This window comes from Notolabrus celidotus, chromosome 24 (genome assembly GCF_009762535.1).
Source record: "Notolabrus celidotus isolate fNotCel1 chromosome 24, fNotCel1.pri, whole genome shotgun sequence".
Taxonomy (NCBI): Eukaryota; Metazoa; Chordata; class Actinopteri; order Labriformes; family Labridae; genus Notolabrus; species Notolabrus celidotus.
In genome coordinates, this window is record NC_048295.1 from 11,830,493 (window position 1) to 11,844,478 (window position 13,986).

The following is a 13,986-nucleotide window of genomic DNA, read 5'->3' on the forward strand; positions in this document are numbered from 1 at the left end:
ATGGCACCGTTTATCAAGAGTACACCAGGAGAGCTATTTTTACCCACCAAACTAATATATGATGACATTTGTCCAATCGTTGGACGGGCGAGCGAGTGAGCGGGCGCGGAAAATGAATGGCCTTACCCACCAAGCTTTACTCCTCTCACACACACATGCACATGCACACACTCCAAAAAACAGAAACGCCCTCCCCGTGTTTCGGCGCGACTTGAGAATGTTACATTCTGATGGGGAAATGATGACCATGGCTCATTATCCTCTCCCTGAAGAATGGATCTGATACATTCAGTGCTAGTATGTGCTTATTAGTGGACAGACTGTTCATCCGAGTCTGTCCGCGGAATCAATGATATCCATTTCCATCACCTGTTGCTGTATGGCTTTTCATACAGGGCTTCTAATGTTCAAATGAGACGTCACAAGGGTTGATGATTGAAGACATGTATTCAGAGAGCTAAATGTTGGATCTGACCTGTCGGCTATGAAGTTGAATTTTTTTTTCTGGATAAATATTCTGACAGTTATTGTCAGTTAACAATCACAAAATGCTCAATAATTGATCATTTTCATTTTGGGTCGTACACACAGAATATATATACATTTATGTATATACACACCTATGTACTTATGTACAAAAATATGGGTCATCCCTCCACTCATCAAAGTGTCGAGAAAGAACGAAAAATACAAGACAGGTTAGGGAATCAAATGAATACCTGAAGACACAAAGTACAAAAATATCATCGTATTTCATAAATTGAGTATTGACGCCCAAACGGCCCTTGGCAGTGCTTTAAATTAAAGTCAGTTAAACAGTTTCTTTCGAGGAAGTTTGTTAATTTGAGTGCAATTCTGTCATGCTATCACTTGGAGCGCTGTTGCAAGAAGGTAGAAGTGAAAAATGGCAGTTTGTTCGATATTGTGCTTTCGTTTTTTACTTATCAAATTACCCAAAAAAAAAGGGAGTCCCCTTGAGAGATGCCCAATAGGAAAAAGATCCAGAACCTGAGTCACAATCCTGATCCGAGGACGAGTCCTCACTTTAGAGTTATTGAAGTTGGGTATCGGCTTCTAAATCAATGCTATCAATGTTATAAAGAAGTTTGTAAAATATTAACATTCCAAAGGCAAAAGTCTTTTTTTGTTGTTGTCCACTACAGTTGATCATGACATGCATTAAGAGTGCATAGGGTACCAGTCAAACATACATGGGTGTTTCATTGACTTCTAGGAAATGCCGTCACTTATCTCAACTTGGGTGTAGTACAAAGTTTCTGTATTTCTTGACTTTAGAAAAATCTTGTTATAACTGTGCTTTTTTTTTTTTTTCTTTTTTGCAAATGCTCCATTATTTATTCAACTGCTGGCTTTGTATCTCTCTATTTACAAATCACTCACAGGGGGAAATGTTGGGAAATGATGTCACAAGTCCCGATTACAGTACATACGTTATAAAATAAAAACACCTTGGAACTAAGGGTTCAAAGACTGCAAATATAAAAGCAATTGTGCGGAGTACTTGGTCCGAAACTCAGTAGTCTTTTTTTTGTTGGTTTGAAGTGTTCCAGTCTTTAACTTGACAGATTCCATCACGTAGAAAAGCAACAGAAAAAAAGGAAGAAAAGGAACAACATGATAAAAAGAAATAAACAGACAAACAACAACAAACATCTGAACGAAACAGTCCAATCAGACATAGTAAAGCCAGTAAATGAGGTTGAACAGTGAGAAAACAGAAGGGAAGATGATCCTCGACCAGCGGTCGATGGCGTTTACATCCGTCAGGTCTGGGATTTTAATTTTAAGCTGGGACGATCGCCTTCGCAGACGGCTGCGTTTCATCTGAGCGGCCCGGTCCAGAGAGTGGCGGCTGGCGGAACGCGGGCCGATGCCGCCACTCTGCTTACGGTACTGGATATGCGTTGAGGCCGTGCTATCCAACTGCACCATGGACTGAGAGTTCCTAATGTCTGCCACGCTGGTGGTGATCTCACCGCCCGCCACTTCGTTGTGGATCTCCAGGGTGGTTAGAAGGATGTTCCCGTGGCCGGGTTGTTCCGCCTGGTGGAGGGAGGAAATGAGAAAAGTACTTAACAATGTGTTTGGGAATAACTGGAACAGCTCATTGGGACAGATTTAAGGCACTATTTCTACATTCATGGTGTTTTTAAAACCATGAATGTCAGCGTGGAAGGATTACAGAGAAGTCTTTTAGGGACCCAAAAAACAACAAGACCAAAAGGATGCATCAAGAAACAATCAAAGATACAAAGAATAAACACAAATTGACACACTGAGATGCAAAACATCAACAAAGACACAATACAACGATCACCACAAATTTAAAATCAACAGCAAGTCATTCATTATAGATGCAAACTGTGACAAATAACACCAAAACACATGTAGAGTTTCCATTAAACAATCAAAGACGTGTCAGAGATCAATCCCCTCTTTTGATTGATGAATGATCACAGAGATTAAAGATGGCGACGTGAGGTAGAAAGACAGTGCAATGCAATCTGACTCACACCAAAAGACCTGCCTTCAGAAAGCTTTATAAGAGTGAGGCCATCACGTCCTATCAGCAGACGATACCCCATGCCTGTGATGTTCATGGCACACAGCAATCCAACAGCAGTGGACACCACTCATGCAGATGGAGCAGTGTAAGCCCCACATTTCCTACTTTTAAAGGCACATCATTTTAATATTTGAAATATTATTATTTTGTCTTTTTAAGCTAGACTGCAAACTACATTGCAGATGTTAGCTTGTTCTTATAATAGTCTTATTCCATCTCACTTTATTTATTTATTCTCTAGTTCAAATTTTAGTCACTTTTTCAAGAATATACTGTCTTATTTTAAATTATTACACACACATTTATATTATAACTCGGTTAATTTTTTTAAAATTTTATTTTCTTTAATTTATTTTGTATTATTTCATTTTGTATTAGTTATTAATTTGATTGTATCACCTTATGGATTTTACAGATTACCTCTCAGCATTTTAATATTTTATTCTGCCTTACTTTGCTGTATTTACTCTTAGTATAACATCTAAGTTTCTTTTACTGGTTTAATCTTTTAGTGTTTTATTATCTTGTTAATTTATTTAATTTTCCTGAGTTTACTTTCCTGTGTTTTAACATCTTGTTTCCTCCAGTGTTTCCTCATTAAGATATCATGACAGCATTTCCTCTTTTTTATTTTTCATTTATTTTATTTGTATTTTGTTTATTATGACTATTTTTATTGTTATTATTTTTGCATATATCATGTTGTTAACCTTACATATGGATTGTAAAGTTACTTAAAAACAAAACAAAAACAAATCTGTTTTAATTGTATTATTTTGGATGGATGTCTGCTTATAACAAAACAAATATTTATGCTTGGATATGATACCTTTCCATTTAATCACCCTCAATTCCCATAAATTCCCATAATTTCCCAGATAATTCCCATGAATTCCAATTAGTTCCCATAAATTCCCAGATAATTCCCATAAATTCCCATTAGTTCCAATATATTCCCATTAACTCCCATAAATTCCCATTCATTCCCATAAATTCCCAGATAATTCCCATTAATTTCAATGAATTCCCATTAATTCCCATACATTTCCAGTTAATTCCCATAAATTCCAATTAGTTCCCATAAATTCCCACATATTCCCATTAGTTCCAATATATTCCCATTACTTCCCAGATTATTCCCATTGATTTCAATGAATTCCCATTAATTCCTAGAATTCCCAGTTAATTCCCACAAATTCCTAGATAATTCCCAAAAATTCCCATTAGTTCCAATATATTCCCATTAACTCCCATAAATTCCCATTAATTCCCATTAATTCCCAGATAATTCCCATAAATTCCAATTAGTTCCCATACATTCCCAGATACGTCCCACAAATTCCCATTAGTTCCAATATATTCCAATTAATCCCATACATTCCCATTACTTTCCATAAATTCCCAGATAATTTCCATAGATTCCCATTAATTCCAATGACTTCTCAGATGATTCCCATTAATTCCCATTAGTTTGACTACAGTGTTACTTGACACAGTGAAGCACATATTTTGATAAAAAGAGATCTCATTTATCATTTCAGTTTCCTCAGTTTCATTTAACATTTTCAGAGTCTATTGATTCTCTGAGTGCTCTCGACAGTGGCTACTTCTATTTCCTGACATGTTCAACGTCTAATTCTAAAATCGCTTTGCAAGAAATGTGGCTTTTAATGGTTCCAATGAGAAAAGATTCACAGAAAGCATGCACTCACGGTGACCTCTGAAAGAGAAACATCTCCGAAAACATCAATTTCACAATGCAAGCCAGAGCATGAGCACCATTTCAACGTAGAAAAACAAACTGCAATGAAAGAGTCAAAGTCAAAACGAATGCTCCTGAGAGTATGGTGATGTCATGAGGATGTCTGTTGGTGCTTGATTCATTCCATGGATGGTGGGGGAAGACTTTTGCGCTACGGCAAGAGAAAAGAAAAAGACACCCATGTCAGGCGATGGCGATGGCAAAGTTGACTCCCTTGGACAAGCAACTCACCGAGCGTGAGTGGCGAAGACCTTTAACCTGATTGGACCGTTTTAGGGATGCGGTCCTACTACCTGCCTCCTGAGGAGATGGAAATATTCAACCACATATAGGGGACAAAAACCTGAAAACAGAGTCCTACACAAGTCCCATGGAAAGAGATGAACGATATTAATTTATAACAGTTTGATAAAGAGAACACTTTGGTGCCAAAAGAACAAAGTTTTAGAACAACTGCTTTTTAATCATTCATGGTGGTTGGAACAACAATTAAAGACTTTAAGAATCTGTCCACTCAGATTGCCTTTTCTCCAGGGCTGTTCCTTCCTGTGGAGTCACCCAAATATTATATAACATTCATACTTGATTCAGCATTGATTCCAAAAACCACTGGCACCATCCAATTGGGAAAAAATGGGGAATACTTCAAAATAGCACAGCAACGGCAACATCCAACATTCGACCGTCTTCCAATCAACTCACCCTTGCGGCGTCGTACTTGGCTGCCCTCTCGTTGTTGGCCTTTTCCGCCTTCTCCGCGAGCTTCTTTTGCATCTGAGGCCCTCTCCCGAAGAAGATGTAGTTGACGAAGGCGTACTCCAGCAGTGCCAGGAAGACCATGACGAAGCAGCCCATCAGGTACATGTCGATGGCCTTGACGTAGGGGATCTTGGGCAGTGTCTCCCTCAAGTGGGTATTGATGGTGGTCATTGTAAGCACCGTGGTGATTCCTGTGGGGAGAAGATGACAGAAGAATGTGGTCAGTGCAATCGAAGCTGGAGTTCTTATAGGCCTGACACTGGTGGTGATGATGGTGGTTGGCACTGCAGTGTGGCTCAGTGGGTAGAGTCGGTCGTCTATCAATCAGAAGGTTGGCGGTTCGATCCCAGCCCCGGCAGTCACATGCTGAAGTGTCCTTGAGCAAGACACTGAACCCCGAATTGCTCCCTCTGTTGTTCAGAGGTGTGTGAATGTGAACGAATGAGATTAGCTAACACTGATGGTCCCTTACTACACAGCAGCCTCTACCATCAGTGAGTGAATGGGTATGAATGGGTGAATTTGACGAGTAGTGTAAAAGCGCTTTGAGTGGTCAGAAAGACTAGAAAAGCTCTATATAAGTACAAGTCCATTTACCATTACCATCCAAGGTTAGCTCTAACACAAACTTCCCCCAGATCCGTCTCTAATCCACTACAGTCCGGCTCCGGACAGCTGGAGTCATGTGACCGAGGTTTTCCCACTGTAATCCCTGAATCAAGGATTGTCCTCCTCCTCTCCTCATCCATGTTGTCTTTCTGGTCCTCTGAAAACCTCTGACCTGTTGACTCCAGGCCTAGCTCCGCTCATCATGATCCAGTGGAAGTTAACACATTGACTAGAATAGACACCTATCAGATACGGTGCTGTGAAGGATCGGAGATTGACTGGACCCGGTGGAATTTGGCTGTAAGTGTAACTCTACCAACCAGAAATGAACTTCCTGGGAAAAGAGGGTGAACAGCAAGTGCCAATCCAGCCATGCTTAGAGCTTAGAGCATATTCATAACCTGAGACCACAATGGTTTGGGTCTCTACTGGTAGTATTTGTAGTTATACAAAGGACTTATCGGTTCAACTCAGTTCAGATCATTTTTCAAGTCAGAGATATTCTGGGTCTTCTTGCTCTGTTCCTCTTTGTGCTTCTCCTCTCTGTTATTTCACTCTCTTGGCCCTTCAAAGATGTCCGTCTGGGAATTCCAATTTAAGATCAGTAACGGGAGAAGTTTGCCTTCAGGGCTTTCTGCGAGAGAACCCTGCCATACCTTCTCCCTGGAGATTCCACCCACTCAACCCAAGTGACATATAGCAAGAACAGGTACTCCAGGCACAGAATGGAGAATATGAAGGAGGCATCGTTCTTATCGACTGAGACAAACCCCCTTCACAACCACCAGAACCAACAACCAGCCTTACATATTTAGAAACAAGCTGATCAACATAGTGGAGTACTGAGCAGCAAAAGGGATATTTCCTTTGTACATATTGATTAGCAAGGCAAAGAGATGGTTGATTATTATGCCATTATGTGAATGCCTCATTGCTCTTTGAGGACAATAGAGTTACATCCTCTGCATATGTACATTATTCAGACAATTAATGGGACCCTGGGGCACACATGGGGCTGTGACAGGTAACGTTAAACCGGTACGTCTGGTCAATTTTTGTAAGCTAACTAAAGGCTATTATCAATCAATCAATCAATCTTTATTTGTATAGCACCAAACCACAACAAACGTTATCTCAAGACGCTTTTACAAACAGAGCAGGATGCAAGAATGTAAGATGGACATAAAGGGGCCGCCTTCAGTATCTGAAGACATTATTTGTTTGGCCTGTTGGTCGTACCTAAAGTCTCTAAAAGTAGTATGGGAGGTAGAACCTTCAGTTATCAGGCCCCTCTCCTTTGGAATCATATACCAGCAGACACCCTCTCTACTTTTAAGAGTAGGCTTCAAACTTTCCTTTTTGACGAAGCTTATAGTTAGAGCTGGATCAGGCTTGGACCAGGTCTTAGTTATGCTGCTATAGGCTTAGACTGACACACTGGGATCCTGTCTCACCCCCAAACCCCCTCATCACTTCCTTTAACTCTCCCTGTTACTAACCATAGACCTTTCTGTAGTCCCTGAGCTCCCTTGTCTCGTAGGTTCCTCTGAGCTGTCGTAGGTTCCTCCTGCTGTGGACGTTCCAGACTCCAGCTGATACGGACGTACTGGACTCCAGCGGCAACAGCTACTTCTACTCGTCTCATCACTATCACCTCTCCCTCTCTCTCTTATTCTCCTCTATCCCTCTTTCCAGACCCAACTTGGCCGAGGCAGATGGCTGTCTATAGGGATGGGTACCTTTCACATTTGAACCGATGCCCGGTACCTCTACTCAATGGTACCAATTTTTGGTACTTTTGTGCGTGTTTATGTGGAAATAAATGTTAATTTGTTTAACAAACTTTAACAAATATATATCAAAACAACATCCAAATGTTTTAATATATAGATTACTTCAACATGAAATGAACAGAAGCGAGAGAGTCTGTCTCAACTTAATCCTCCTGCAGTTCTGCCTCGCGGTGGGTGCGCGCCCGTCAGCTGCAGGCTCTGTTTGGCGCGCTCCCGTGCAGATGCAGAGAGGCTGCTGAGAGCAGAGACGTCCACCTGATCAGTCTTGAATTCCCATAAATTCCAATTAGTTCCCATAAATTCCCAGATAATTCCCACAAATTCCCACAAATTCCCATTAGTTCCAATATATTCCCATTAACTCCCATAAATTCCCATTAATTCCCATGAATTCCCATGAATTCCCAGTTAATTCCCATAAATTCCAATTAGTTCCCATAAATTCCCAGATAATTCCAACAAATTCCCATTAGTTCCAATACATTCCCATTAACTCCCATACATTCCCATCACTTCCCATAAATTCCCAGATAATTTCCATAGATTCCCATTAATTCCAGTGACTTCTCAGATGATTCCCATTAATTCCCATTCATTTGACTACAGTGTTACTTGACACAGTGAAGCACATATTTTGATAAAAAGAGATCTCATTTATCACTTCAGTTTGCTCAGTTTCATTTAACATTTTCAGAGTCTATTGATTCTCTGAGTGGTCTCTACAGTGGCTACTTCTATTTCCTGACATGTTCAACGTCTAACATGGAAACATGGTACCATTTGATTTTACGTGAATAGGTACTGGGTAGTATCGACGGAATACCGGTCAGTACCTAAAAAAGTACCGGCTTCGGTACCCATCCCTAGCTGTCTAACATGAGTCTGGTCCTGCACGAGGTTTCTGCCTGTTAAAGGAAGTTTTTCTTATACTGTGAGGTGCAATGCTCATGGTGGATTAAGGTGGAGTCAGACTGAGTCTTATCCTGTCTTGGTGTTGGGTCTCTGTTCATAATTTGACATAGAGTGGTCTAGACCTGCTCTTTTTGTGAAAGCGTCTTGAGATAACGTCTGTTGTGATTTGGGGCGATACAAATAAAGATGGATTGATTATTTGAGTTTGCAGCACAAGCACCTGCAATTTGTCTTTGTGTTTTCTCTTAAACCTTAAAAAACACCTCAGTGTAAACAGATGAGACTTAAAAAGAAAACAGAATTCTTGCATCGGCAAAAACAACATTGTTCTCTTCGCATCAAATTTCATGTAGAATAATGTAGCGAAACACAGAACATAATTGGCTGCAACACTACCTAGTTGTTGCTGTTATGTTCCTTAAAATAAACTCAGAATGGTGGTAAACCATCTGTCCAACTCTCTCTCAATTAAGGCGTTTGAACAAACAGCCTCACTTACAGGGTGAAATGTGACAAACACATTGTCTTTCCTTCCTCCGAGGTTTTCCTCATCACTTATCTCGACAGGCAATCTGTATAAGTGCTAAACCTGTCGTTTAATTAGTCCCAACCTGTACGGTAAAAGCCCTTCTAAATAGAGCCACCCAGCAATCTAAGCAGATGCTGCTTTCTTGTCAGTAACCTTAAGGTCACGTTGGAGAAAACTCCAACAGATGTCTTAGGTGTTACTATAGAAACAAGGGTATTTTTATAGAAAGCATGTTTGTTGTGTGGCTATTTCTTCTGCTGGCGAGGATCATTATAACGCTCTGGGATTGCCTTGTTGATGTGTTGAATAAGGAGCGAGTGGGAGAACAGGCACACACACTTCATGACAATTCTTCAAAAAGTCATTTCTTGATCTTATTTCACTTGCATGAACACACACACACACACACACGCACGCACTGGGAGATGAGTGCGTAACCTCCACTTCATTGAAATTCAAAGGTCTGCCTTGAAACCTCCAGCCGCCCCCTGGTCATCAAACAGAAATAACTCATTAGAATACGGCTGCATGTATCTCGCCCCCAGCTCTCTGTAACCTTAACCACAAGGTGTACTGGGTGGTGTGGCTCGCTGTCATCTCTGAGTAAAGGCACCTTCCCAATTCAGCGCAACAGAGAAGGAAAGACGCTTTAAAGAAACACAAATAATGAATAACCAATGCCACAATTATTGGCGTTGGTTGAGGTGAGATTAATGGTCGACTGGTATCTGTATTTCACAACCAATGCCAATAAGTAGAGCGCAGGTTGGCCCACGGCTGATTTATTATGCTTATCTCATGTTGTTGTTGTTTTTGTTGTTTTGTTCCTGTTACCCTCAAAGTTACGAACATCTTTTATCCTTGGGGTCAATTTGACCCCAGCAATTTGAACCTCCAGAAACTGAATGTTACCCAGGTTTATGTGTCAGGTACTTTATGTTTCATTGTTGACTACCTAAACAGCCCTTTAAATAAAATATATTTCAAGCATTAACAAAATGTAACCCTCCTGTTTTCTTGCGGGTCAAATTGACCCTTTTAAACAACCCCGTCCTGGTGCAGATACCTTCAGCAGACAAAGGGTGTGAAACACACCTTAGAGGGTGGCCCTCAGGTATAAATGTTCAGGGTCTCAGCTTTCCCCATGTTCGGGGTCTTTCTTCATTCTAAGTGCTCGGGTGTTGACTGACCTTTACCTTGCAAAGAAAAACTTCCACAATACATTGCAGACTCCAGCTGATACAGACGTACTGGACTCCAGCGGCAACAGCTACTACTACTCGTCTCATCACTATCACCGCTCCCTCTCTCTCTTATTCTCCTCTATCCCTCTTTCCAGACCCAACTCGGTCTCAGCAGATGTGTGTCTAACATGAGTCTGGTTCTGCTCGAGGTTTCTGCCTGTTAAAGGAAGTTTGTCCTCTCCGCTGTAACTAGCTAAATGCTACGAGGTGCAATGCTCATGGTGGATTAAGGTGGGGTCAGACTGAGTCCTTTGTTGTGATTTGGCGCTATACAAATAAAGAATGATTGACAACCTCTACAGAAACAGGCGATCTCAGAATTACCTTCTATGCAGACGATACAGTAAAATATACATCAACTAAATACGGAGATGTGCTACAAACATGGAACCCAGAAAATGCGTCCAAAAGCAAACACCACCCAATTTTTGTTTCTTGCTGTGGTTCTTCATTAAACGTGTTAAGCTGCTGCCCTTTGACTGCCACTGTGTGCCATTTGTCTCCGAGTGCCAACACCTATTTCGCCAAACGCCGTAAATAAACAGAACTCTCACTCATAGTCACGCAAACCCTGACCTCTAACAGCGCCATAACGATATATGTCATCGCATCATACATATATGGCAGATATATCTCTACTACTTTATCTGCTGGGCTGGAAATAAATGGAGCCTATCAGTAGCTGTGACGCTCATATAACACACACACGGACGAGGCTTGCTTTTTGGAGTGTGTGTCCACGACGTATGTGTGTGTATGTCTCATAAAGTACAGTGGAGAGACATTCACAGGGTTGGGGAGGAGGAAGCGGGATAGCTAAGGTCAATCTAGCCCTGAGTGTGATTTATTGGCACATTACAAGGCTAACACCGCTCATGCGTTGTGTGTGCATGCATGTGTGTTGTTGGTGTGAGAGGCAGGTGTGATGTGGACGAGCGGTGGCGCGTGCACATTGCTGGATGGTGCATTGCAATCTTTTTTTCCTCCCTCTCTCTCTCTCTCTCTCTGCTTAACGACAGCCTTGTTCTTTATAGGTGTTCTCTCAGCTGTGCCATAACTCTCCGTCCTTCGCTCCCTCCCTCTCTCTCTCTCTCTCTCTCTCTCTCTCTCGCTCGCTCTCCTGTTCGGACAATTTAATCAAGGGGCCATGCGCCCATGGGCCTCCCTCCTTTTTCATCACGTTGTTAAACTCTCTGGGGAGGAATATAGTTTTATAGGGTTTCTTTCACTGTCTGTCTTTTTCTGTTTCTCTCCCCTCTCTCGTTCTATTGTTCCCTGCATCTCCCTCTTATCTCTCCCTCTGCCTCAATCTCTCTCCCCTCTCTCCTCTCTCGCCATCATTTAGTGGTGGTTTCCTCCGTACTGCCCTCCCCCCTCTTGTTATATGTCCCTGAGTCTCTATGGAACAGAGGCACACAGCAATCAAATCTCCTCTAATCACAAGCCAATAGGCCATTAGCAACACGGCTCGACATTATGAAACGGAAAAAGGTATCATGTAGGATGCAATAAAGCGTGTGGAGCAGCAGTGAATGTTAACTGGGAGAGCAGAGGCAGGGGTGGTAAATCAAAGCAGTGTTAATTGAACATTTCCATTTATCTCTCGCAGACAGCACAAATTGTCCAGACGTAGTTACCGTGCGCGATGTCTCAAGACTAGGGGTGGGAATTGAAAACCGGATCCAACTTAGAACCGGTTCCAATTGATCAATTCCATTGGAATTGTACACCTGAAATGTTAGCGATTCTTCTTAACGATTCATTTCCCAGCACGACGCCACGTCACGTTGCGGTACGTTGCATTACTTCACACACTCTGCCACTCAGAGCTCCTTTAAGAAACATAAGTCTTGTCCTCCAGGTTCCAGGGGCTATGTCCGGACTCACGCGGCCGAAAATGAGGCACCCAGAACGGGTAAAATACCTCCGCAATGACCCCTGGAGGAAAAGTGTTTTTCCTCTCTAAATTCAAAGTATTTTCCTCCAGGCTCCAGGGGCTACGTCTGGACTCACGCGGCCGAAAATGAGGCACCGAGAGCGGGTAAAATACCTCTGCGATGACCCCCGGAGGAAAAGTGTTTTTCCTCTCTAAATTCAAAGTATTTTCCTCCAGGCTCCAGGGGCTACGTCCGGGCTCACGCGGCCGAAAATGAGGCACCGAGAGCGGGTAAAATACCTCTGCGATGACCCCTGGAGGAAAAGTGTTTTTCTTCTCTAAATTCAAAGTCTTTCCATCCAGGCGGCCAAGAATGAGGTGAACCTATTGTTCAGTATGTTCAAGTTGAATATGTTCATGTTCATGTTCAGACATAATTTTGGAAAAAATAAAGTGGTTCCTTTTGGTGCTGAAGACTGTGTAGAACTACTTTTTTCCCCCTCAAAAAATACTCAGGAATCGTTAGGAGAATTGATAAGGAATTGGATTGATAAGCAGAATCGACAATGGCATTGTCATTGATAACATCTTATCAATTCCCACCCCTACTCAAGACGTGTCGTTTCCAGCAAAATGAAGTCTGCTTCAAGGTCTGGAGGAACCTTCAACTAATGCCTGGCACACATTACAGGATTCTTCAAACCTTCACATATTAAGAGACCGCACACTTGATAGACAAAAAACAAGCAGTGTTAAATCAAACCAGTGTTAATTTAACACTTCCATTTATCTTTATCTTTAATCTTTAATCTTTATTCGTATAGCGCCAAATCACAACAAACGTTATCTCAAGATGCTTTTGCAAACATAGGAGGTCTAGACCACTCTATGTCAATATATATCTAATCTATCAGATTATATATCTAAAAAAAAAGAAATGTTCATCAGAGACGACAGCTTGGCCATAATCCTCCTGTCAGCCACCACCTCCACAGGGTCCAGGACTGAGCTGGCCTTCTTCCCCAGTTAGTTCAGTCTTGCTCTCCTGCATCCTGTCCGTCCACAGCAGGTGTAATCCTTCCAATGTGACGTTCATGTCCGGTGTTAGCTCTGTTAGCATGATGCTACTCTGCCAGTATTCCCTCTGGTGCTGGGTTAGCTCATCCACCTTATCATAGATAGATCTTACATTCCCAATAGCGGTTGGTGGAAGGACAGGTCGATGTCATCTATTTCTTAGCTTGCACCTCAGTACCAGCATGCCATCCTTGCCTCCTTCTCCTCAGCTAGCAGGGAACATCAGGCCTAGTATCGTTTAGCATCAACATGCTATGGGCAGCTAACAGCTGATCTCGTATGTAAACAATGTCACCATGGATACACGCAGGATCTTTTTATATTTATAATTTATCACTCAAATTGTCAAGATGTAATTAGCAAGCACGATGTCTCAAGATGTGTCGTTTTCAGCAAAAATGAAGTCCACTTCAAGGTCTGGGGGAACCTTGAACTAAGACGTCTGTGTCTACCATTACACTCAAAGTGCCTCTGCACTGATTCCATCTAATGCCCACACCTTCACCGTTCATGATACGATTATGAATGAAGGGCCCGACTGTGGGGAAAAAGCTCGCAACCAAATTACGGCGCGAGCAACTCGTTTGTAACTTTGCAACCCCTTCGAAATTGCTCTCGAAAATAAGATTCCCTTTCAAACAATTCAATTGTTTGCCTGCTGCCTCCTTGAATTGATTTCTCCCTGATCATTACACTGCTCTTACTGGCAGGTTTGCAGACACACACACACACACACACACACACACACACACACACACACATTTCCATCAAGGTACCTGCTGAAAGCTTGTAACGATCCATCCGGAGAAGTGAATAGACCTCCGGTTGCCTCTTAGCT

General features: G+C 41.9%; 1 protein-coding gene across 2 annotated transcripts in view; it reads right to left on the reverse strand.

The window, feature by feature from the left end:
* Positions 1 to 415: 415 nt before the first annotated feature.
* The window catches only part of LOC117808436 (gamma-aminobutyric acid receptor subunit beta-3-like), a 78,846-nt gene continuing 65,275 nt past the window's right edge, over positions 416 to 13,986 (reverse strand). The window contains exons 8-10 of one of the 2 annotated variants that reach the window (XM_034678189.1): positions 5,052 to 5,299; positions 4,581 to 4,649; positions 416 to 2,064 (exon numbers count right to left, since the gene is read on the reverse strand). In XM_034678189.1, coding sequence (XP_034534080.1) covers positions 1,693 to 2,064; positions 4,581 to 4,649; positions 5,052 to 5,299 — 689 coding nt within the window. In that variant the 3' untranslated portion in view covers positions 416 to 1,692. The remainder of the gene's footprint in view (positions 2,065 to 4,580; positions 4,650 to 5,051; positions 5,300 to 13,986) is intronic. The other variant, XM_034678190.1, reaches the window with a different exon arrangement.